This window comes from Ovis aries, chromosome 18 (assembly GCF_016772045.2).
Source record: "Ovis aries strain OAR_USU_Benz2616 breed Rambouillet chromosome 18, ARS-UI_Ramb_v3.0, whole genome shotgun sequence".
Classification (NCBI taxonomy): domain Eukaryota; kingdom Metazoa; phylum Chordata; class Mammalia; order Artiodactyla; family Bovidae; genus Ovis; species Ovis aries.
Window position 1 is genome coordinate 26,829,758 of NC_056071.1, and position 25,543 is coordinate 26,855,300.

At 51.9% G+C, this 25,543-nt stretch overlaps 1 protein-coding gene across 2 annotated transcripts in view; it reads left to right on the top strand.

Moving 5' to 3' along the window:
• Positions 1–25,543, top strand: part of PCSK6 (proprotein convertase subtilisin/kexin type 6) — a 171,614-nt gene that overhangs the window by 46,785 nt on the left and 99,286 nt on the right. For both annotated transcript variants that reach the window (XM_027957143.2, XM_027957144.2), the window contains exons 2-6: positions 3,585–3,689; positions 17,490–17,600; positions 18,053–18,196; positions 20,444–20,520; positions 22,320–22,408. In XM_027957143.2, the coding sequence (XP_027812944.1) occupies positions 3,585–3,689; positions 17,490–17,600; positions 18,053–18,196; positions 20,444–20,520; positions 22,320–22,408 (526 nt within the window). The remainder of the gene's footprint in view (positions 1–3,584; positions 3,690–17,489; positions 17,601–18,052; positions 18,197–20,443; positions 20,521–22,319; positions 22,409–25,543) is intronic.

The following is a 25,543-nucleotide window of genomic DNA, read 5'->3' on the forward strand; positions in this document are numbered from 1 at the left end:
CTCAATGGAAATGACTTTCCTCAGTGCAGACCCTTTGAGCCCTGCTCAGGGTGGAGCTGGACAGGGGCAGCGTCACGGGCCTGCACAGCCTGGGGACTGGGAGAGATTGCAGAGAGGCTGGGCTGCTCTAGGGCCAGGTGCTGCCCTGAGTGGCATCCAGGGCTACCGTGACACGGGCCTACTTAGGATCTATGAGTGCATGCTCAGTCATGTCTGCCTCTTTGTGACCCCATGAACTTCGTGACCCCATGGACTATAATTTGCCAGGCTCCTCTGTCAATGCAATTTTCCAGGCAAGAATACTTGAGTGGTTGCCATTTCCTCCTCCAGGGGATCTTCCCAAACCAGGGATCTAAAGTGTGTCTCTTGTGTGCCCTACATTGACAGGCAAATTCTGTACCACCTTTCTACCTGAGAAGCCCAGTGCTTAGAGTTGGCTCTGAAATTAATCCCTCCCCTTGCCAGCACATTGGATTCAGTTCTTAGTTTCTCCATGTCCTGAGTGGAAATTGATTTGAACACCTGGAGTTCAAAGTTGTGACACATCGCCCAGGGATGGTGGCCACTTATAAGCAAACATGTGGATTAAACATTCAGTTCAGTTCAGTTCAGTCGCTCAGTTGTGTCCGACTCTTTACAATCCCATGAATTGCAGCACGCCAGGCCTCTCTGTCCATCATCATTTCCCGGAGTTCACTCAAACTCACATCTATCGAGTTGGTGATGCCATCCAGCCATCTCATCCTTTGTCATCCCCTTTTCCTCCTGCCCCCAATCCCTCCCAGCATCAGAGTCTTTTCCAATGAGTCAACTCTTCACATGAGGTGGCCAAAGTACTGGAGTTTCAGCTTTAGCATCATTTCTTCCAAAGAACACCCAGGGCTGATCTCCTTTAGAATGGACTGGTTGGATTTCCTTGCAGTCCAAGGAACTCTCAAGAATCTTCTCCAGCACCTCAGTTCAAAAACATCAATTCTTTGGCATTCAGCTTTCTTCACAGTCCAACTCTCATATCCATACATGACCACAGGAAAAACCATAGCCTTGACTAGATGGGTCTTTGTTGGCAAAGTAATGTCTCTGCTTAAACATTGCTGTACGTTAAAGCTGCATTATTGTTAAATAACAGGTTGGCTTGCTCTAGGAGGAACACTTTGACAGACATAACAATTAACTTCAGTGAAGAAGTGAGTGGTTAACTGTGGGAGGAGAAATAAGAGTGCTTCTGTGCAAAACAGGGCAGAAATAATGAGGTTTATGATGGTTGAAAAAATGCTTGAAGTAGAAAATGAACCAAGAGTCATAATTGCAGAAAACCATGTATAGAGCACTTCCTGCCTGGCAGGTGCTTCGCTGGCTCTTCATATATGAAGAGCTGTGCCTGACTCTGTGTATGTGTATGTGTGCGTGCGTTGTTGCTGTTGAGTCGCTCAGTGGTGTCCAACTCTTTGTGACCCTACAGACCGTAGCCCGCTGGGCTCCTCTGTCCATAGAATTCTCCAGGCAAGAATGCTGGAGTAGGTTGCCATTTCCTTCTCCAGGGGATCTTCCTGACCCAGGGACTGAACCCAGATCTCCTTCATGGGCAGGCGGTTGCTTTACCACTGAGCCTCCAGGGAAGTTCGTGTGTGATGTATGTGTGAGTGGTGTGTGTGTATGTGTGTGAGGATGTGTGTGGTGTGTGTGGGGTATGTGTGTGTGTGTGTGTGGTGTATGTGTGATGTGTGTTTATGTGTGGTGTATGTGTGGTATGAGCATGCAGTGTATGTGTAGTGTGTGTGTGATGTATGTGATGTATGTATATGTGTGTGGTGTGTGTGTATGTGTATAAGTGGTGTGTGCTGTGTGTATGTGTGCTGTGTATGTATGCATGTATGTATGTGTGTATAGTGAGGGGAGAGAGGAGAGGGACTGTCTTGGAACAGACCTTGAAGATAGTAGTTACTGTTCTCACAAGGAGACTAAGAAGGTCTGAAGCCTAGATTCCGCAGCAGGTAAAGCTGAGTCAGGGTGTATCCCAGGCCCAGGGAGGGATTGAAGGAGCCTTGGAGAGGAGCCAGGGTGAGAATTCCAGCTCCTAATACAGCCAGGATTTCCTGAACAGCAACTGTGTTGAAGGCACTAAATGAGGCAGAAACCATATAGACTCTAACTGACTGACCTTCACAGCCGTCGTGGTGTTCACTGTTCTGTGCTTGAAAACAACTGAAATACCCTGGAGCAAGCTTGAGCAAACAAGGAGGTTCTTCATTTCAAGGACAAGTGGTGTCTCTGGAAACTGAAAAGCAGGATGCAGCCGGGCTGCTGGGTTTTCTGGATATGAGGGTAAAGGGTACAGTCAGGCAGGCTCTCTCTGTAGACACCTGCTCAGTCTTCTTGTGGAAAGACATGGAAATGGCTGTTCAGCATCTCCATGTCCCTTTAGGTCTCCGCCTGGTCCCATCCAGTGCACTGGACAGTGTCTATGAGCAGGAAGAGGGGCAGCAGAAGGTCACAGTGAATTGGGTGGACATTAGTCCTGCTTAAACAAGTTCCTGAGGTATGTAGTTTTATCCCCACGGTACATGTAAGGAACTGAGGTTTGCAGGAGGGGAATCTTGCTCAGGATCACAGGATCGTGTGCGGTGAAGAGAGTGGACAAGGTTAGGATGAGGCCGGTCTGGCTGAAACCAGGCTTGTCACCATGACCTCTGACTGCTGCAGAGGACAGTCTGTCTTAAGTCCACCCTCTCTTCAGGAGCTGGAAGAGAAACTAGGATGGTTCCGCCTGAGGAGGGCAGCCCCAGAGTCTGTGTAGCATTTGTTCCATCTTCAGTGACAAGGCTCTGCTCAGGGGTCGTGCCCAGCCAGCTGTTTCCAGCAGCCAGTGGAATTTAGGAGGAGAGGCAGGCCTCCTGAGCACAGTGTCCTGATGCTCCAGGGTTGTGAGACATGAGGCAGGTCCGGGCTGGGATGGCGGGAGGAGGCGCAGGAGCAGCCTGCCGCGTCCCCTCCAGCCCTCAAGCTGAAATCCACCCTGATAGACCGCCGCTGGCCGAGAGCCCGGACACCCTGGGACTCGGGTGTTCTCAGCTGACCTTTCCACAGTCCCCAAGCAGATGAGGCTGCATGTTTGCCTTGGCTCCTTGCTGTTCTTGGGAGCGGACGTTCATTCTTAGATGTCTCAGTTTACCCGGGGGGCAGAGAGCATGGAGTTTGTTTATAAATGAGTGTTTGGTGTAGACTTAGACCTGACTTGACACGAACTGAGCTGCTTCAGGGATGTTTAACCCAAAATGAACATGAATTCTTATCTAAAATAATTTGGCCATGGTAATACAAACTTTAAATGATACGAACTCACTGCAAGATCTGGGGAGCATGTACTTCTCAGGAAATACCACCTAATGTTTATCCAGAAAGGGGTCTCCGAGTTGACATTCACAGACCTTGAATCTGTGGCAGGGATGTGAGTGGGGGAGTGTCATGGAGGGTGATCTCGCTCTGGAGGCAGGATGGGTCTCTCAGAGGAAGGGGAGGTGTTCTGAGAGGCAGGGTTTGTTAAGACCATACTGATTGGTGGTATCCTGCTTCTTGTCTTGCAGATTGGAAACCTGGATGATTACTACCACTTTTATCACAGCAAAACCTTTAAGAGGTCGACTTTGAGCAGCAGAGGCCCTCACACCTTCCTCAGGATGGACCCCCAGGTACAGCTCCGCTCCCTGGGCAGGTGCTGTCTGAGGGCCTAGAGTGTCGTGTGCGGGTTGTTTGTGTCTTGGTTCTGAAAATGCCCAAGTCTGGATTTTAATGAGATTCTCCATGACCCTAAGTTTTCCTCTCTGAACAAAACAAAACAGATGTGCAGCTACATATCAGAGCATTTAAAAACTCCAAATATTTGGGTCCTTTGTGAGACTTGAGAATTTAAATTCTTGACTTCAGTTTGAAGCAATAATCAAGTGACTATAGAGCTATCATTTACATCTTTAAAAGTCAACAAAATACACAGAAATCAGTGGAGATAAATGTGTGCATCTTACCCATAAAGGCTATGCAATTCAAACTGTTGTTTTAACAATGAAATTAGAGCTTGTACAGGCAGGTGTTTTTGTGGTTGTCATAACACATATCTTAATGGTTACCATGAACTTGAAAACTTGGGCAACGAATGTTGCTTTTTCCTTAAAAATCCCTGTGATCTTTGAGATGAAAGCAGATGTAATTTGAAAAGAGGCTAGTAACGTTTTTAGTATAATTCTAATTTATCAGTGGTTAATCATACTTTCTACATAGAGTTGAGATTAATATTTGACTCATGGGTCAGCAGATACTTGGTAAGATTAAAGATGTAAGATGGCCAAGTGAGCCTTTGATGGCCTCACCAGGTGATTTTGGAATACTTGCTGTGTGTTCCGCTATGTCCATAACAGGGCCATTGGAGTGGACGGTGGGGCTGACAGTCTATAGAAACACACATGATATGTCACAGGGCATTGAGAGCTACAAGGGATGGTGAAGTGCAAGTGACAAACAGTTACGGCCCCAACAAACAAACGAGGCCATTGGTAAATCGTAGTTTTAGAACATGGAAATCACCCTCTCCTAAAAGCAGTATGCAGAGTGTTCATTTAGACTCCCAAGCAGGCATGGGGTGTTCCTGCAGTGATCCCCAGAGAACATGGATAGTAAAGTTTCTGCAGAGAAACTGGCCGTGGTGGTGTCCCAAGCACCACCCCCGCCTCACCCCCTGCCACCACCCCGCTACCATTGGGGCTCCTCTTGTGTTGATGGGAGAGATGGTTTGTCCTGGGAATGCTTCTCTGGTTACAACTTTGTGATTTCTGGCTTCAAGAGCGTGGGGAAGTCATCCCAGTGCATGAGCCAGCCCATCCATGAGCTGGGCTCTGATAAGGTGGACACACAGTGTATGGTTCTGAGTTCGCTTTATGGGTGGGTACAAGGATGGTTGGATGCATGGTGGGTGGGTGGACAAACAGAAGGAGATAGAATCAAACACTATGCTAATCCCATTCTTCCCTCACAGCTAAGAGGAAGTTTGTGTTTATGAAGGGCACTTATGTGCCTCCTCCCACCTGGCTGTGTGGGGCTGTGGTTATACCTGTGTGTGTTCACACCACGGAGTTGGAAGGACACTTTTCACAGGCGCTGGTGCATTTTTTTTCCTCTCAGAAGCGAAGCCAGGTGGTAACGGCTAAGTCGCATGGGACGGGCCATTGGAGAAGAGTGAGCAGACCCCATGCCCATGTCACCGTAGGGCTGAGTGCAGAGTGCATGGCCAACATAGAGACACGTGGGGGTCCTTGCAGCTGGTGGTGGGGGCAATGCTGAGGTTCGCAGGGGCTCCTCACCTGTCTAAGCTCAGAAGGGAGTTGCTGCCGTACCCTCCACAGTTTTTCTTAAGCACGCAGAGGTCTGTCTTGTGAGAATGGCATGCTTGTTTGGAGTTACTGTTCCCACAGGGAGAGTCACAGTGAAGGGCATGCTATTTGCATGGGGGACAGCCCCCCAATAGAGATGTGCATGAGAACAGGATGGGATGGTGGGATTCTTTGTCATTTATTTATTTGGCTACGTGTCTTTTATTTGTTTTAATTAATTTGCTTACCTGGCTGCATCTGGTGTTAGTTGCAGCACACAGACTCTCTAGTTGTGCTGAGTGGGCTCAGTAGTTGCAGCGTCTGGGCTCTCCAGTTACAGCGCTCAGGCTCTGGAGCATGTGGAATCTTAGTTCCCCAACATGGGATGGAAACCTTGTCTCTGGCATTGCAAGGCAGATTCTTGCAGGGCTGTCCCTGGATGGGAGGTTTCTTGATTCCCTTTCTCTTACCCAGCAGGTTGCTTGGCCTCCCCACCAGCAATAGAAATGGATCAGAGGCCAGACAAGAGATTCAGGCGAGACTTTGTTGGGGCCCCCGCTGCAGCAGAGAGAGCAGGAACAAACAATCGGCTTCCCTGCTTGCTTGCTTCCCGATGTGGGTGGGGTGGGGGGAGCTGGTTCCTTATATGGGGTGAGGGTCAGGGTGTGTTCAGGGTCAGGCTAAAGGGGTGGCTTAGGTGGTCCGCCCGCCCCTTTGGTGGTGTGGAGTGCAAGGGGCATGTGCAGTCCCCTGCTTCTGTTCCAGGCTCTTATCTTGTTGGGAATTTCCCCCAACCGTGCATGCATGCAGTTATTTTTAGTCCCGTACACTTTCTCTGTATCTTGTTGCTGGAGGAGAGGTTTGTGCAGGTACAAGCACCGCAGTGAAGGGCCTCAGGCCCCTGCGTGTCTCATTTCCGAGGAATTTTGGAGAACTAAGTGGCTTCTCAATTATTAAAACTATGGCAGAGGTGAAATAGGAGACGTAACCTGTGTTTTGGGGTTGGGGTGGGTGGGTAGGGGGATTCACTCTTTTCTAGTGTCTAAATTGTAAACCTTTTAAAGGTATTCAACTCAACTGCTCCAACCTTCCTTTCAGAACTACTGAGTGTGACCCTGTGTCCAGGAACGTGGAGATGCCCACCTGGTGGGCCTCTGGCCCATGGCCCCAGCAGGGCCAGACATGGGGGCCTGGCTGTGAGGCTGCAGGAGACAGCTGGGCAGGACTTGAGGCGGGCCCCAGCTGGCTCCTCTTTGGCATCTGTGGTGTTGCGCTTGTGCCGTGTGGGTGGGTTCTAGGCACTGTGTTCACTCTGGGTCTGCGGGCAGGGGCTCCTGGTCATCAGTTGTGGCCCCGAAGAGGGAAGGAACTCTCACAGGCAGTGCCAGTTAACTTTTTTCAAATTAAAAATCCCTTTTATGCAGAGTTTCTTAATCAGCTCCTGGCAGAGCTGCTGTGGGAGCATCCTGCCAACAGAGAAGAAGGAGAGAAAAGGTAAACAGCCACACATTCCAGTGCCTGCAAGGCCCACGTGATTGCAGTTGTTTCCCACAGTTCTTATTAAACATTTAGCCCCAGGGAGAGCATATAGACAACAGAACCAATGACAAATTCAGAATCGCAACTGAAACGCCTCCATTTAAATCAGTCTAGTTTTAATGCAAACCAAATCAGTTAGCTGTCAGTCTGACTAATATTTACTCTACCAAGTCACTGTAATCAAATATCAGGTAAAATTAGCCATTTTACGGAGATGTTTAGTGTTCTTTTCCTGCAATGCACTAGGACACTTTCCCACATTAGCAAAGTGTTTTGTGACACCTTCACGATCAGAGAGTTGTGTAATTAATATTAAAAAAGGGAAGAGATGATTTAATACTATCCAGAGTCATTGGAATGCAGTTGTCATCCTGTTTGAATGACCAAACTGGAAATGAATGTTATAGGGCTTAGGATAAAGTTCAGTCAAATGCAGATGGTATTTTACTTTAATTAGCTCCAGTCCCTATTGTATACAATTGCTTTGATAAGTGATGGAATTTAAAGCCCACCCCTACTTCTCCTAAAAGCTGATAGAGTGTACATTTGTTAAACAGAACCGAACAGAACACCAGCGGGAGGGAAGATTGAAGACTTCAGTCACATGCATGCACATACTTTAGGCATCTCTGCTCTGACCCTGTACCAGCGTTGTACAGTTGTCCCTAATCACCTTTGCTTGATGTTTTAAACCGCCTTTGAAAAGGGCCATTTTGCTGGAAGAGCTTGGTGGGCCAGCCCTCTCTCTTCTTGGGAGAATAGCCAGCCTGCTCTCCGGGTGCGGTATCAGTCGCTGGGTTTCTCCAAAAGGCTGTCATTTAAGCCAACTGAAAGCATTTGTTTTTAACTTGTTCTTTCGCCAAGAGTCTGGAGCAGGGTGGATGTTACAGAAGCACCAGCCAATAGCTGTAAGGGCTCCCAAATGTTTTAAAAATTACTTGTTCTGACTATGTTCCAAGCTGGCTGATAGTTGGATGTTGCGTCTTCCAAGCCTTACATTTTAGAGTGGTGACTCTGGCTCAGCCCTCCCACTGTCTGCTCAGCCAGATCAATGACGGAAATGGAAGGATAAAGATGTTGTCAGGGGCCCTCGGTGGCTTCCCATGGAGTGGTGGGAGGCTTCGAGTTGATTCTCTGCTCCAGTCCTTCAGCGCCTGGGAGCTGGGAAGTGATTTCCAGGACCAGGGTGGGCATGCTGTTTGTGGGACAGGACTTTGCCCCAGAGCTTCATCAGCTTCAGCTTCTCCTCCAGCAGTGATGCAACAGTGAAGCTGATCTTTCCATTAACCACAGAGGGACTTTTATCTGTGCTTTGTGTGCTAGAGCCACTGGGTGTGCAAACAAACAAAGTTCCTGGCAAATACCAGCACGTGGACAGGAAGTGACTGCATTGATCTGGGGGTTGATGAACTGTGGGATGGGCTGGGGGTGGAGGGGATGGGTTGGGCTGGGGAGTGGGGTAGACTGCCACACACAGCCCGATGGGCCCACCCATGTGGGGCGGGGAGGCCTTCAGCTGTCTGTACATTTCAGCACAACCCCGCTGGGTCTAGTGGACTGGCTGCTATGAACTGGCAAACAGAATTTTCAAATAGGCTTTAAAAGGTGGTGCTTTATGATTTCACCAGGAGGCTCACACTTCCACTTATATGCCTCAAGAAGTCCCACAATCCCACTTACATGCCTCCAAGAGTCCTACAGTCACTGTGTCCCAAAGCCGAGTAACATCCCAACCACAGCTCTGTCTCGGAGAGAAGCCGCGCCTCCCCCACTCTCGTTCCTCTGCCTGGGCAGCCCCGTCCTGCCTTGTCCTGAGTCCCCACCTGCACCCCTGCTCCAGCCCTTCCTCTATTGCCTGGATGCCGCACAGCCCCTTTCACTGGCCAGCTGTGGGCATCCTTGCCCAGCCCTTATTGTGGTCCTGCTCAGGCCCCCTGGTCTGGCCTCCCTGCGGCCAGGCTGGGCATTGTGATCCTCACCGGATGACATCTACACTTCCTCCAGCAGCCTGTGCACACCCTGCCTCCCCTGGTGTCTCTCCAGTCTCAGCCCATGCGCCCTCCCACTGGGAGCTGGCTCAGGGTGCTGCTCTAAGTGGTGGGAGGTCCATGCTCTGGGTCTGTGAGGTCCCTGGGACTCCTGGAGTGGAGGGGTCCAGGCTGTTTAGATATTGTCCCTGCATGAAAGCCACATGGCCAGAGCTCATCCGGCCATGTTTGGAGCTGCCCACTGCTGCAGGGCACGCACTGTCTTACCAGGCTTGGGAACCCACCGGCATCCTCCTCCCTGGGGTTCCCAGCACTGCGAGCCCATCCAGAGCAGCAGACAGGCCCTCAGCCCTCGGTCCTGCTCTTGTTCCTGTAAATCTGTTTCCAGCCACCCCAGAAACCAAGGACCCAAGCTCAGCGGAGTTTGGTGGGAGTGAAGAGGGCTTCGTTTGCTGGGAATCTGTTAGTGACCAGGACTAGCACAGGGCTGGTGGGAACTGCAGGTCGTTCCCAGGAGGCCTGGGATTCCAGGCCCAGGAGCTGCAGAGAGATGTGGGGAGAGAGGGACTGGGTTCAGATGCAAGTAGCCCATCTTGTGCCTGGGTGGTTGGGGGTTGGGGAGGGTGAGTCACGTTCTCAGGGCCTGGCCACCCTCACTTGCTTTCACTCCCAAGTCCGGCAGGCCACCTGGTGAATAGCAGATAGACCCTCAGTGTTTACTGAAGCAGATGTCAGTTTTCACAGGGTAGGTTCACATAGCAAGTTGTATCTGTTACTGTTTTCTCATAGACTTCTTTTTATGTAATGACTTTTTTTTTTAACAAGTGTAACTTTACATATTTTCCTATTTTTGTCTAATTTATGTTCCCTTGTTGTGGTGGCAATGAGGGAAAAAAGGAAACCTCCTTCATGCTGCACAGAGGTTGTGATACTGATCCTGAGGCAAGGGTGGAAATTTCTTGACGAGCTTATGCCAGCTGAGGCTGGCCTGCAGTCAGCCCTGGATGTGAGTTCTGGTGCCCAGACCGGCCCAGCATGGGGAGTGAGGAATCCAGCCCCTCCCTGCCCATCGTGCATCACCCAGGGATGTTCGAGAAAGGTGTCTCTGGGTCCCCGAGCCTGTGGCTCTGAGGGAGAAACGCCCACCAGGACGCTCGGGTCTGGCAGCGTCCCCCGCTGCCCAGTGATCCGGATTGCATCCCTGTCATTTGACTGCCGAATGCCCAACTTCAGAAGTACCTTGTGGCCTTGGTTACATTGTGACAGAAGCCCTAAAGAGGGCTTTAACTGACCAGACGGCACTGACGAGGGCCGGCCGGGCAGCCCTGTCTGGCTGGTGATCCTGGAGTCAGCACTCCGGCCCCCCGTCCCTTTTGTGATCCTTAGGGGCACAGGGCAGGTGGGAGGAGCTTCCCCTTTCCTTTCAGGAAAGTGAGAACTCAGATAATCAAGGACCCTGACCTCCTGAGTCCCGTCTTGTCTCCTGCATTTGCAGGGGGGTGGTGCCGGCTCATACCAGTGATGAGCAGTCACCTCTTGACCCCTGTCCTTCAACTTTGACAGGGAGGATTTGAGAGGTGGCCTGTGCTCTGGCCAGCTGAAGGAATAGAGATGTGCCTGTGTCTCCAGTGGCCTCTGTCCTGTGAGGGGATTGGGGCAGGGGGAGTTGCGTCTAGGCTGCGTTAGATCAGTTTTGTTTTGTGGTTTGTCTTCCTTCTCTTCTGCGTCTTCTACCGCTCAGGCTCTTGGGTTTGCATAGCAGCCTGGCATCTCCTCCCCACCATGGGTGGTACCTCAGGGGGCTCAGGTGTCTCCCTGAGACTCACTCTAAGGAGGCTGTGGGCGGAGGAGGGGGTGACAGTCCTCTGTCTTTGATCACTCTCCACCTCTGCAAGCTGGCCTCAGTTCTGTGCTTCTTAACTGTGCCAGAATCGCAGGCCTCTTGGAAAGGCTGATGAAGGCTGTGGACACCGTTTCTCTCAGAGGAGGAAAGAAACCCTAAGGTCACATCCACACGGCTCTACACACAGCTTCTGGGGTTCCTGGGACTTGAGCCTGCCCCTCCCCCCTCCAGGGGCCCTGGATGCTGGGCAGGAAGCCCCCACTTGGCAACTGCTCATGTCCTACACTTGCAGTCCATGGCCTATCCTCAGAGAAGGAGCACGTCACAAACTGTAAGGTGATGTGCTCTGGTCAGGGAACGTGGTTTCCTTTCTGTGGGTCCTCACGCTGTGAGTTCGCATCTCACTGCATGTCGGCCGGTAGAAAGCTGGCCCAGCACGTGCTGCAGCAGGTGTGTGGAGCAGTCAGGGTCGATGGGACTCGGGATGTGAGCATCCAGGCCTTCGCACGCAGGGGCCCCAGACGGGCTGATCTGACCCTCGCTCCACAGGCTGGAGGCTGAGGGGCAGACGACAGGGTCACAGGTTTACTTTCCCAGTGTGCCTGCTGCTAGCCTCTCTCCTGAAGAGGCCTTCGGATCTGGGCCCTGGACACTTGGAGTCTGGCCTCTCATGACTTCCAGAGACTTGCCCTGGTCTGCAGGCATGGCTGGCTCTATCACAACACACGGGAGAGGGAGTCTCCCTCCTTCCCTGGTGACAGAAGGATATGTCCCTCACTTCAAGGATGCCAAGGTGGGGAGAGAGGGGAAGGCAGACCAGAACTGTCTCTCTTGCTGTGTGCGAACACGGGACCTGAATAGAACTCCATGTCACAGGCTGAGCGTGGGGCCTGTGAGGAGGCAGGCAGCTTGATTCAGTTCCTGCTCCTCCCCTTGAGCTGGTGGGGGTCTGGGAGGGTGGTCACAAGGGTCTCAGAGAAGGGCTGTTGTCCTTCATTCTGTCTCCAAGTGGAGCCCCCGGGGCCCCTTCTGGGCCCCACCGGCTCTTGGTGGTGGCCCAGGGCTTCCCTAGCAGGCAGGGCCTGTGGGTGGTGGAGGGCGTTAAGCAGAGCACAGGTGTGCAGTGGCTTTGGGTGGAGTGCAAGGGCTGTTCTTGCTCTGGTGGCATGCTTTCATGGGACAAAGTTTCAGAACAGCCCCTTGGCACTTGTCGCACCCGGGACGACCTGCTGGCCGCCTTCTGGCCCAGCAGCCCAAGGGAAGAGGGTGTGGGCCTCCTGCCCACACCACACTGCATTGCATGGCCTGATAACTCAGTTTTCAAGGCCGTTCTAGGGTCCTGCTCATTTGTGTGGCCTCTTTCTCAGCATCTTTTAGGTTTACCTCCTCTCAAGTGCAGAGTGACATTTAGCAGATGCCAAATTTTAACTTGACTTCTCAAGAAGAGAGCTGGAGGAGGTGTTACCTTCCGAAGTACGCACTGCTCTTCACCTCATCTTGAGAAGATGGTAAAGTCTCATGACGAAAATGTTTAATGGCAAACATGCAGGAAGTGGATAAAAGAAAAAGTCAGAGTGATGTTTCACCTTCAAAATAGGACTGAAGAAATGAAAACGCTTTACGCGGGGTTTTAGAGACTTGCCCAGAAGAGATGACCTGTGCTGAGCCGGGCTCAAATGTGGCAAACCCAAAGCGCCGGTCTTGTACACAGAGTCCACACAGCTCCCCTGGCAGTCATGGAGGCCCAGTCGCGCACTCTGCTCCACAGTGGTTTCAAAAGTCTGTCTATGGCTATATTTGAAACCTAAAGCGTATTCATGTAATGTCATTCCTTCATTCAGAGAGCATTTAGTGAATTCCTACTGTATGTGTCACGTCGCCTGGCACACACAAGTACAGTGGTGAGCGAAATGCACCCCTGGCTTCACACAGGCCAGTGGGGAGCAGAGGGTGGTCATACCGACCTGGGCATGTCCAACCAGAGCTGTGGGCGGTGCTGGACGAGCCAGATCAGGGGAGCCCCAGCTCCAAGAGACATGCTTCCCTTTTCAGCATCAGGGGTCGTTTGCTGTTTAAGGAAGACAGAGGGCAAGGACCCTGTTACAGGCTGAGAGCTGGAGACACTCGCATGACAGAGACACATCCTTCCCTCCTGGGGAGCAGGGTGGTGGCTCCTGAAGAGTCCATGTCCACATCCTCCATGTCAGTGGCGTCACTGCACAGACACGCTCAGGGCACAGGAGCCTGGCGGCCCACCCCGGCCGGCCCAGGTGTCAGGGCAGGGTTCCCTGGTGGGGAGGGTAGAGAGGAACACAGTGAAGAGGCACCCACCATGAGGCCAGGCCAGAGGGGGCCTGGGCAGGGGTCAGACTGCGCCAGGCATTGGTCATGGAGCAGGGACCCTCCCAGAGTCATGTGACCTCCAGATGCCGGGGGTGTGGCAGCCACAATGAGCTGTGGGTGACGGGGTCCTGACGCCTTTAGGAGACTCTTGTGTTGGAGAGGATCCCTGCTTTGTCCTGACTTGGGGGCTTGAAGGGAGACCGTGGGTTTTAGTGCCGCCGAGTTAGGAGAATCAGGCAATGAGAGGGCCCTGGGTGGGCGGGCAGGACCCACTTTTGTGGCAGCTTTAGTTTGAGAGGACAGTGGGGGCAGGTGCCCAGGGCCCAGTAATGTGCAGGGAAGGGCGGTTAGGGTGGGGGCTCCAGCCGGAGCTGGTAGCAGTGGGCACCCTGGGATGGCCCCTCTGTTTAGGTGAAGTCCCCACACCAGCGCCCCCACTACAGCCCTCAGCCCCTCCTCTGGGGGCTCCAGGTCTGACGTTAGGTAGGACAGCCTCATGAATTCTCAGACATGTAACACCTCAGCCCTGATCAAGGCTGTGATCCCAGGGGGGCCATAACAAGTGACCACCAGCTGGGGGCTTCAGACACCAGAAGCATATTGTCTCACCATCTGGAGTCCAGAGTCTCCAGAGCTATGGTATTGGCAGCTGTGGTCCCTCTGGGGGGTCCTGCCTTGCCACCTGCAGCTCCTGGCAGCTCCAGGCGCTCCTAGAGCTGTTTTCTTCCCAAAACCTCACCTTCCTTGGTCTTAGTCTTCCCTTGCCTGTCCCTTGTCAGGATGCTTGTTGTAGGATTCAGGGCACAACCAGATAATCCAGCATGACCTCGTCTTCAGAGCCTTAGCTGATTACAGTTGCAGAGACCCTCTTCCTGCATCAGGCCATGTTCCCTCCATTCTGGGTGAGTGAAAGCACCTTTGGGAGGCCTCAGTCAACTCCTTGTGAAACCTAATGGGAGTAATGGAGAGCCGACAGGGATTTTCTTGTCCCTTCCTTTCTTCCAGGGACCTGAAGGTTTTTCAGAGTGACCAGTTCTCTTCCTAAGAAGGCTGGGGCCCCACCCAACAGCTCAGCTCTCACCCTGCACACACTGCCACATGTGTATCTTAATGTGACCCAGGCCTCGGATCTACAGGCTTCCCTGAGTATATACCCATGGCCTTGACAGGTAGCCAGTGTGCACCGCAGTCTCTCTCCTGCCATCGTCACCAAAAGGTCTGAGCACCTAGAAGTTCTGAGGGCCCTAGTGAGCCAACCAGAAGTGAAATGGCCATGTAAAATGCCAGCAGAACAGAACAACGTTCCCTGTGCTCTGGCCTCTCGGGGCAGGAAGAGCTCACGGTGAGGCCCCACCCAGCCCGACTCGCCATCATCACCAGCTCACTGCCTGTGTTCCTTCCTCTTCAGTGGTTTGGGAAAAGTTTCAGAAGCTTTCCCTTATAGGTGGTAAAGAATCCGCCTGAAATGCAGGAGACCCTGGTTTGATTCCTGGATCAGGAAGATCCACTGGAGAAGAGATAGGTTACCCACTCCAGTATTCTTGGGCTTCCCTTGTGGCTCAGCTGGTAAAGAATCCACCCAAAATGCAGGAGACCTGGGTTCAACCCCTGGGTTGGGACGATCCCCTGGAGAAGAGAAAGGGTACCCACTCCAGCATTCTGGCCTGGAGAATTCCATGGACTGTATAGTCCATAGGGCCACAAAGGGTCGGACATGACTGAGGGACTTTCACTTCAGAAGGATGTGTGCTATCTCTTAAGTGTTTGCTAGAACTCACCTGTGAAGCCATCTGGTCCTGGACCTTCAGATGCTGGGAGTTTTTTCATCACGGTTTTAGTCTCAGCAACTGTGGCTGGTCTGCACTGGCTCACTTGTTTCCGAGCTCCGGGCAAGAATTGGTTCCACAGATGACGTGTCCTTAGGGTCCTGAACTGTGTGTTCCTTTGTCATGAACAGCCTCACTGTTCACGATGAGGTGCCCCTTGGGAAAGCCACAGTTTCAGGCACTTACTGGGGGTCACTGGCATCCCTGACCCTCCTGGAGAGACCTGCTGGCTCTGGGTTCCAACCTGAGGGGCCCCTGAAGCAGAGCTCTGTGTCTGAGTGGAGATGTGTGTGTGTGGGTGGGGGGTGGTCCTGGGTGGGAATCAGCAGTGTTTACACTCATGCTCACGACCCGAACGAGCAGTGGACACACTGGAGACAGTGCAGCGTTACTGAGCAGGCCACTGAGTAAGGGGCCATGGAGCCATTCTCCCCAGAGACACAAGGGCCAGTCTGGAAAATAGCAGGAGATGGAACGCAGGAACCCCCTGCCCTTCCCTGGAGCCGGGTGAGAAGCCGGGCTGTGGCTGTGGCCTGGAGAAGGGAGAGGGGGATTGGCCCTGACCAGGTGACCATGGGCTGAGTCAGCCTCTGTGCCTGGCGTCAGGGAGTTCATCTGTGCAGGCCTGGCGAGTGATTTACTGTATCCAGGTCCATTGGCCCAACAGTGCCTGGCAGCTGTCAGTGTCCTGCAGTGACCTGTCCCGGGGGAGAGAGCTGCTCCAGACCATGCCACAGGGACAGCCCCCAGCCGTCACCCCCACCCAAACTGTGTGTCAACTGGGTTCTTACCCAGAGTGCAGCAGCCACTGAGACCAGGAGCCCTTACCGTCTTTTCCCACAGGGGGATTGTTCTGTGACTGGTGGCACTGTGCCCTCTGTCACCTGCCTGATTTGTGGGAGCCACCCAGTTGGCCTTGGGAGAGGAAGGCCCCCTCCTCTGTGATAGGAAGTGCAGCCCGGTGGGTAGTGAGTTGGCCAAGCCGGTGGGCCCAGAGCATCCCATCCCAGGAGCTTGAGCTGTCTATGGGGTACGACCACTGCACTTACAGCACACAGCCCAGCCAATTAGGGCATAGGGTCTTAGGCATTTTATACCGAGTTAAAGCTTCCTGGTTCAGGCAGTAACACTTTGGGAAGTCTCACAATGCCATCAGAGGGTGTTATGAGCAGAATACTTCACTGTGCAGTTTTATTTGCCATGCCTGTGTCTCCTGCATCTCCTGAATTGGCAGGCAGGTTCTTTAGTGCTGAACCTTCCCTGGTGACATTTCCTTCTGAGCATGTTGTCCTTGGAGATCAGGGTCCCCCTTAGATGTGGGGCTGTTCCACTCTCCTCGCTCAGGCGCCTGTGGGGAGGTCAGAGCTGAGGTCTGAGGGGAGCTGCTTGGTCCTTGATCTTTGTGCCTTCCTCCCCCTGGGGTCATCAGCCTTGGCCTGACCTCCAAGTCACCCAGCTCCCCATGCCCAAGGCTCCATCCTTGTCTTCCTCCCCTACCTTCCCTGCCCTTGGCCACCTGTCTGCCTCACTCTGGGCTGCCTGGTGGGAGTCCTCAACTGGAGCACCAGCTTCTGAGAGCAGGGCTAGGTGTCCCCATCCTGCCCACTGCAGCCCCTGTGCAGAGCTGAGTCCCAGTGGCAGCAGAATGGGATTGGGAACCCATAGCAGCTGGACCGAGAAAACATTTAGGTTCAGGGCATGGGAGTTCCAGCTCCCTTATCTTTTAAAAGTGAAAAAGAAACCTCTTCCACTTTGAAACACACACAAACACACATGTGATGACGATGCATCCGTGTGCCGGTCACTGATGGCACACTTTATATGCCATCCTTCCTTGTGATGCCACAGTGATGCCCATTGCACAGGTGATATGAGCAAATTGAGGCCAGGGAGGCTCCCTGCTTGAAGTCACTCTGCTGGTGAGTTTGGGCCCAAATTTGAATCCAGGCAGCCAGGCTCCAAGGTTCCTGCTCTTAAGTAACATTTATCCTGCCTCTCAAGCTTTTTTTCCCTTGGTTGTGACAGGAGGTCATGCTGATCGAAAGAAGTTTATAAAACCCTGAAAGTAATTTTAAAATCTTACAGGAACAGTAAAATCTTAAATGAACACCATCCAGGAATCGCTGTCAGTGTTTTGCGGTGTGCCTCCCTAGGTTTTCTCTGCATGTCTGGTACCAGGTCTGGAGCAGTTGCTGTGCTTCTGTTATAGGGGTCATCGTAATTAACCATGTCCTCCCGATAAACCATTTGACACCTGTTATGCCACTGTACGCTCCATTCCTGAGCGTGTATTTCCTTTAATTAGGGATGAGAGTCACCAGAGTACTGGCCATTTCACAAGGTCTCCTTTAGTAGGATGATTTTCCTACTGTTCCATAAGGCCGGTCCTCTCCCCTTCTGTGTAGACTGGTTTTCATCTTTCAAATATGGTTGCTCTGAAGTGAAAATGTCTCCTTGGAATTAACCATCCGAGGCATCTGATAGACCTAGATGTTCAGGGAGAAGGACGCCTGGAACACCTGCAGAGCGGCCTCGTGGAGCCAGGACATGGCTGCTGAAACACAGAGTAACTGCATCTCTCCCCTGCTAGGTGAAATGGCTCCAGCAACAGGAAGTTAAACGCCGGGTGAAGAGACAGGTGCGAAACGACGCACAGGCACTTTATTTCAATGATCCCATCTGGTCCAACATGTGGTACATGGTAAGTAGGCCATGGGCCTCTGCCCCTGCCCTGTGTTTCTGAGATGGGTCAGATCCAGATGCGCTTCATTTGTGCGTAGAACCCCTATTTCAGTGCTGTCAGGCACATGCTCTCTTGTGAATTTCTTTCATTACGTGAGGGTCAGGGTGAAGGGCCCCCGGAGCAGAGGAGGGTGGGCGGCACCTTGAGCCATGGACGGAGCCCCTGCAGGGCGGGGACAGCAGGGAAAGCCGTGGGGACATGGCCTGGCTGGGGCAGGAGGGCCTTCCGTGTACACGTGGCCAGGTCAAGGCGGGAGAGATGCAGCCCTCCTCGATGACTCCTGCTAGGGCCAGGAGGAGGAACGGAGGTCCTACCCTGTCCTCCCGAGAGCACCACAGCACTTCTGTTGGGCTGGCAGGTCTGTGTCAGGCGTGTCTGTGCTGGGGGCTTTGTGTCTCCTGTGCCTGCAGCACTGTGGTGACAAGAACAGCCGCTGCCGGTCAGAAATGAACGTCCAGGCGGCGTGGAAGCGGGGCTACACAGGAAAGAACGTGGTGGTCACCATCCTGGATGACGGCATAGAGAGAAACCACCCCGACCTGGCCCCAAACTACGTAAGTGGAGTCTTGGCACTGGCTCCCTGAGATGCTCACCTGCGCTGGTCATTACCTGAGACAACGTACAGCATAACCTACTTAAGCCCCTGGCCCCGCCCCGCCCCGCCCCATTACGTCACAGTATGGAAACCGAGCTGGCGGTGCTGGTGAGCCCAGCCACCCAGAGCCAAGGGTGTTTGAGAGGGTTCCCGGGCACTGCTGGGGCCCTGAGAGGCTCAGATGTGTGTGCATGGGTGAGTGTGTGGGCTGTCCCCTCTGCGCACGTGTCTGTGTGTCTGTTTACCTCCAGGTCCGCGTGTGTGTGGTATTTGTGTGTGTGTGTGTGTGTGTGTGTGTGTGTGTGTGTGTATGTGTGTGTGAGGGTTGTGTGTAGGGGCCCTCTGCCTGTTACTCCTCCAGTTGTACAGAGAAAAGAACCTGGCACGTGGTAACTTTTGAGAACTGCCTTCAAGATTCTAAGGCACTTGGGTGCCTTGGTTACTTCAGTCCTCTCATGTTGATTGGGTAGATGGTTATGCACCCTTAACAATGTCAGTTTTTAAATTTTACCTTCTTAAAACATTTATTAAAGTTGATTTATAATGTATTAATTTTTGCTGTCTGGCAAAATGACTCAGCTATATATGTGTAAAACATCTTTTCTGTTACATAGTTCCCTGTGCTGTATAGTAGGACCTTGTTATTTATCTACCCCGTATATACTAGTTTGCAAAGGATGACAGTTTTGAAGTCAACAATCAGGAGAGCTTTTACAACATGTCTTAAAGGAAGATAGGAGATTATACAGATACTATAAATATATAAAGCAAAAACATACATATTAAAAATATAAGATGAAGGGAATTATGAGGCATAGCTACCGCATGGATGAACCGTGTGGACAGTATTTGGGTCAAAAAATGACACACACTGATTGTTACTGAAATCACAAGTCTGTGTGCCCAACACGCAGTGAGGCCCATCAGGTACTAAAATTAGACTTTGGCACAGAGAAAAGTTTATTATAGGTTCATACAAGCAGATGGGTGGCTCATGCCCTAAGAACTGCAAAGTTACTGAAAGCTTTCAGCGAGGCCCTTTAAAAGCAAAAGGTGAGGGAGGGGCGAGGTTGGTTGCTGCAGACTTCTCTGTGTCAGATCCTTTGTTCCTGAGGTCAGGTGGCCAGGTAGTGATGTTCCTGCAAACCTCTACCAGGTGAATGTTATTCTCTGTCCTGACAAGAAAGCAAGGTCCCAAGGCACAGCTTTCACCCTTCAAGGTCCCAGTCCTGGCTCAGAGGAAACAGGTCTCAGTTGGCAACTCCCTCAGGGCCATGAGGGAGCCAGGCATCCACCCACTGGCCCTCAGGCTGCTCAGGCTGCCCAGATGGGGAGACCAGGTCCCACAGACTGTGACCCAAACAGATGGCCACTGCTAGTTAGGTCGCAGAGACAGGGATGGGGGACAGGTTCACGGCTGCTTCAAGGCCTGGGGTGAAGTTAGTGGGTGGCCTTGTAAGGGCTCTGGAGCCCTGAGGGCCAGTCTCCAGTCTGCTTCCTGGGCCCCCAGCTCACCGAAGGCTGGGTAAGCTGCAGGGCCTCTGGGAGAAGGCCTGAATCTGCCTCTTACCTCACTCTCCGCCTGATGACCACCCACCACTGACCCTTGACTCAGTCACTGCCACTGTGGTTCCTCAGTGTCAGGTACTAGTGGTCAGGGCCCACTGCAGCACTGACCAACAGCTGAGCAGCGCAAATAATGGTCGCTCATCGACAGTCGGCTGCTTGTGGGGCGGGGCCCATTGAGGCACCAGAGTAGTGGCTGAGGAGCCCTGTTGCCTAGTAACAGGGAGCAGAATAATGGCTGCCTGCTAATCCCACTCTGTTACGTGATCTCATGTAGGTAAGGTCCCTGGAGTAGCTGTACTCAGAGACGGAAAGCAGACGGTGGCTGCCAGGGGCTCGGGGGGGAGGATCAGGAGTTAGGGTTTAAGAGGTGCAGAGTTTTGCAAGATGAATCCTGTGGATTGATGGTGCTGCCAGCCACACAACTTGTGGATGTACTTAGCACCACTGAGCTGTAAAAATGGTTAGGGTGGCAAATTTTATGTATATTCACCACATAATTATATATGTGTGTAATTGTTGTTGCAGTAAGAGAGTGCCCAGCTTGTTTCTGTTTCCAGTCAAGGCGTAAAACCAGTTATAGACAGAGTTGTGATACTCTGGGCCACTTCTCTCTGGTCACCAAGGTTTCATTTTTTAGGATTCCTACGCGAGCTATGACGTCAATGGCAACGATTACGATCCGTCTCCACGGTACGATGCCAGCAACGAGAATAAGTACGTCCTGGGTCACCTGCCTGACCCCTACCTGCTTCCTCTGTTTTGCTGTCCCTGCAGATAGTGGAGGCTGCCCACATGGGGACCCTGGGCTGGAGACGGGCCGGGGGCACCTCTCTGCCTCCTGGCGGGGTCTGGGGCTGACCACCAGGAGCCAGCCCCACACCGCCTTCTAGGCTCACAGGCTCAGTGGGTTTGGCCCCTTCCTGTGGGCTGTCACTCTGCTGGTCAGCTGCAGTGGATGTTGGGCCAGCATTATTCCTGTTTGCAACATTGTCGGAATATCTCGTGGTCTGCACAGCCAGCTGTGTCCAGATGACATTGTGTTCTCTCAGACCACTCAGTCAGCACCCAAGCCTTCTTGACCCTATCTTTGACCTCACAAGGGCAGTGGCAGAGGCCCATGTGATGCTGGGGCTGGCTCTGTGGCTCTGTGCAAGTGGGGTGACCTTGCTGAGTCTCGGTGTCTTAGAGATGCCTTGTGTCCTGATGCTTCCTTCCGAGGGCTGGGGGTGGGGGTGAGATGACGGGTGAGGGACACACCATTACTGTTCGGTCATTGAGACTTGTGATAGAGGGAGTGGGGGTGGTCTGGAGAGACTGGGGGACTTGGCACCATTGGTAGCAGCCCTGGGGGTGATGTCTAGTTTCCCCAACCTGCCTGGGCGCTCCTGTCCAGTGTCCAGCCAGACCTTACTCCATCAGCCGGCCCTGTGCATTGGCTCTTCCCCTTCTTCCAAAAGTGTTTAGAGGACGGTGGAAGCCCTTTCTTTCTTTCCCCTGCTGACACGAGGCCTGCAAGGTGTGTCCTCCTCAGCGTTCCCTGTTTCAGTCCATTTGATGCTGAGGTTGGAGTCCCGGCGTCCTACAGGAAGGGAGCCCCGCAGGAAGGCTCAGCCAGTGGAGGCGGTCAGCGGGCTGGCCACAGCGCTCCCAGTGCCTGTGGAGGCCTGGCCTCACGTCCCACGTGCCCTTCCCACTCCATGGCCACCACCCTGGGGCTGCAGGGTGCAGCAGGCAGGGAGGGACCACCCAGATGTGGCGTGGTGAGTCCCGAGTGGGACCCTGGGACCATGATTCACGGACAGCCCCAGCTGCAGGCACACATGGTCCAGAGTGTGGACGGAGGGTGGGCTGCCCCAGGGGCTGACACTTGGGCTCAGGACTGGCTTTAAAGGTGGTTTTGATTCAGAATCAGTGATTCTCATCTCTGATGGACCTTCTCAGATGTGCCTGCTGTAGGTGGTAGAGTGGGGTCATTACTGAGGAGAGTGCTGACCTCGGGTCACCTCTTCCTATTCCACCTACTGCTGTTGAGTGTTCCGTGTCCAGCGCTCCTCCTTGCCCTCTGCTGGAATGGCTGTGGAAAGGTGTGTGGGGGGGAGGGGTCTGCCCAGGGTGAGCACGGGACAGGGAGAGGGCTCAGGGGACAGAACCTAAGCCTTTGTTTGTTATTATTTCATCTCTGCAGACAGGCCAGCATCTGCACTGTGCTGTCAGTCAGGGGGACGCAGAGCCTGGGGGGTGGGATGCAGAGGCCGTGGGTGCCCAGCAGAGCCCAAGCCTGATACAGGGGCATCACATCTGCAGGGCAGCCTGTGGGGCACGTGGATGGCCCAGCAGTGATAGGGAGGAATGGGGGACGGCCTCAGTGTCCCCCAGCTTTGGGACAATGGCTCTTCTCACAGGAGGGTCCTGCCGTGGGGGCTCACGGATGGCCCAGCAGTTGTGGGGAGGATTGAGGGAGGACCTCAGCGTCCCCAGCTTAGGGTCCTGATTGCCTTCTCTCCTTCCCGCAGACACGGCACTCGCTGTGCAGGAGAAGTCGCTGCCTCTGCCAACAACTCCTACTGCATTGTAGGGGTTGCATACAATGCCAAGATTGGAGGTGAGGCCCAAGTGCGCTGCCGAGGGGCTCAGGCTGGCCTGGGTGCAGGGTGCAGTCCCCTGCATGTCTGGGCAGCTGCACTCCCCATGGCGTTGGACCCAGTCAGATCCTGGGCCTCACCTCACGCTGCCTGGGGCCTGTAAAGGCTCTGTGGGTTCTGGTTTCTGGCTCCTGAGTCACCGCTGTCAAGCTGACTGCTCCAAGAGGCCACTGGGTCCCGCTGCTGGCCTTCCCAGGCTTGCCAATCACTCTCCCAGCAGGACTTATGGTTTTCACCTGAGAGGAAGCCTAACCTTGGCCCCAACTCTTGCTGTAGCCTTCTGGCCCACTGTACCTGCCCCTCAGCTTTAGCCAGAGGACGTTTGTCATAGTGACCCACAGACTTGCCTGGTCTCCCCTGTTTGTCATGGACTTGTAGCATTCACATCACCCCAAAAGCCTCCCTGCCTCCCTTTTGGGTCAGTCCACCCATGACTTACAGTTGCCCACGCCCAACCATGCTTCCGTGGAGGCTCTTGAAGCTGGATGCTCCCGCCTTGTTCTCCAGGGGGTCAGCCTTCCAGGGCTCTGTAGGGAATACTACCTGACCCGGGATATCTCTGGCTCTGTTGTTTATTTTCTCCATTGGAGAGTCAGGCTTCTCTTGTCAGCATGGGGTTTAAGAGCAGAGAGTCACGCAGCTTCCTCTCGCCTCCCCTGCCCAAGCCTGGCAGTTGGTCCTTTCAGAATGGCAGAAGATCATTCAGCATGTCCTCTGGAGTGTCTCGTAGGTGCGTGCGGCTGAACTGGCATTGAGCAAGTGTGTGCCGGGCCTGAACGGTCCCGACCATCCACTTGGCCTCGGGGCACTGCATCCTCACCTGCTCTGGCCCTCAGTTGGAAGTGCTCATGTGCACGCCAGTGGCTGTGCTGGGTGCCTCCTTCCCATGGCACAGCTGCTTCTTGGCTGCTTTTCTTTTATGAAGGGGCTGTAGCTCCTTCAGCTCTATGATGAGCAGTGAAAGGTGGGGAGGTTGGGCCAGGGGTTCTGTGGGTCACTGTGTCCTTGGGGAGCTTCTTGAGTTTTGAGAAAAGGCTCCCCAGTTTTCACTTAATGAGGACTCTCCACCTGCCCTCTCCCTGGAAACCTTTGAAGTGGCTGGGACATGTCAGTCTGTGACATCATTAATCATCAAGAGCATGTCCTGCAGAGAACAGATCAGAGGACTGTCACCTGACCTCACTCCATCATGGACAGTTCTTTTATGTTGAGATGTGCAAGGTCTCCCTGGAGCCTTTGATGAGTGAAGACCCAAGAAAAGTCTCCCTGACTGATCTGGGTGACAGTTGAATTCCCACCATCCACTGCCTCTGTGTCCTGGGACAGTGGGTGTAAACTCTCTGTGAACAGGGGTGGGGTTGCCATGGAGAAGGTGTGGGGGTGTTGGCATTGACCCAGGGAACCTATGACAGCCAGGTCTCCAGAGCTGCTGCACACAGCATCAGCCTCTCCACCTTCTTCCCAACCCTCCCTCCAAGCCCACCCTGGACAGGCAGCCTTCAGGCACCCTGACACAACCTCCCTCTCCACATGCTGGCACAAAGCAGGGAACTTCCCTGAGACACGCTGGTATGTCTGTGAGCTCACTTTTTTATATCTTTTCTATTTCTAAAGTTTCAAGAGATTTAAGTGTATATCCTAACTTAATTCCAATCTACGTGGAGTTAATCTTATACAACTTCATGTATAGTATACGAACCTAAACCATTACTTGAGTTCACACTTAGTTTCATCTTTTATGCTGTTGTTTTTATGTTTTCATATTTTATAAACCCACTGTTTATTCTTGCTGTAAACAGTTGGCTTGTGAAAAGAAATATGCTTACCTACATGTTTACCCTTCCTTATTTTTTAGCTTCAAGATTCCTTCTGCCTGGTTTCAGTTTTTCTCCAGCCTGAGAATTTCTTTTACTGCTTTAGTATTTCTTGAAGTGTAGGTATGCTGGTGAGAAATCATCTCAGATTTTATCTGAGTTTCATCTTCTTTGAAAGAAGTTTTGGTGAATCCTGGGATGACATGGTTCTCTCTCAGTCCTTTAAAGTTGCTCTTCCATTGTCACTGGCATTCATTGTTTCTGATGATGAGTTGGTTGTCATCCTTATTGTTGTTCCTCTGTATGTAATGTGAGTTGTTTCTCTGCCTACTTTTATTTAGCCAGAGTAAATATTTAGTAAATATTTCCTTATTTACTTTTATTTATTTAGTATTTTTTTTCCTCTCTATGCTTTGTCTGTGATGACTCTAATGGCCCTTGGTGTAATTTCTTCCATAGTTATCCACCTTGGGGTTTGCTGTGCTTCTTAGTGGATTGTTTATTCTTTCTTTTTCTAAATGAAGTTTGGAAAAATTTCTGTCAGTGTTTCTTTAAATTTTTTTTGCAGTCCTGTTTTCTCTCTCTTCTCTTTGGGCACCAGTTATAGCTATTATATTGCTTGATATATCTCACAGGTTAAAGCTGTAATCATTTTTAAAATTTTTTATTTTGTATGTACCTCAGATTTGATAATTTCTTTTGCACTATTTTCTTTAAGTTCACCAATCCTTCCTTTTGTTGTGTCCAATCCATTGTTATTTCCACCCATTGATTTTTTTTCCTTTTTCTTTCCTACTCAAATGTTGTGCTTTTCTGTTCTTTGATGTCCATGTGGCTATTTTTTCACTATTTCCAAATCTTTTCTGACATTCTCTTTCTCCTCATCCATTATACCTATATTTTATTTTGGATTCTTTAACATATTTATGAGTTTTTTTTACAGTCTTTGGTGCTGATTCCAATAGCTTGGTCATATATGGGTATGTTTCTATTTTTTAAATTGAAATGTAGTTGATTTATAGTGTTTCAGGTGTACATCAAAATGGTTCATATATATAATATATATATGCTTGTATCTTCAGATTTTTTCCATTATAGATTATTATAAAATATTGAAGATAGTGTTGTATAGTATGTCCTTGCTATTTATCTGTTTCATATATAGTATGTATCTGTTATTCTCAAATTTAGGTCAGACAAAAACAAATATATGATATCACTTTATGTGGAGTTTATAAAACAGTGATACTAGTGAACTTACTTGCAAAACAGGAACAGACC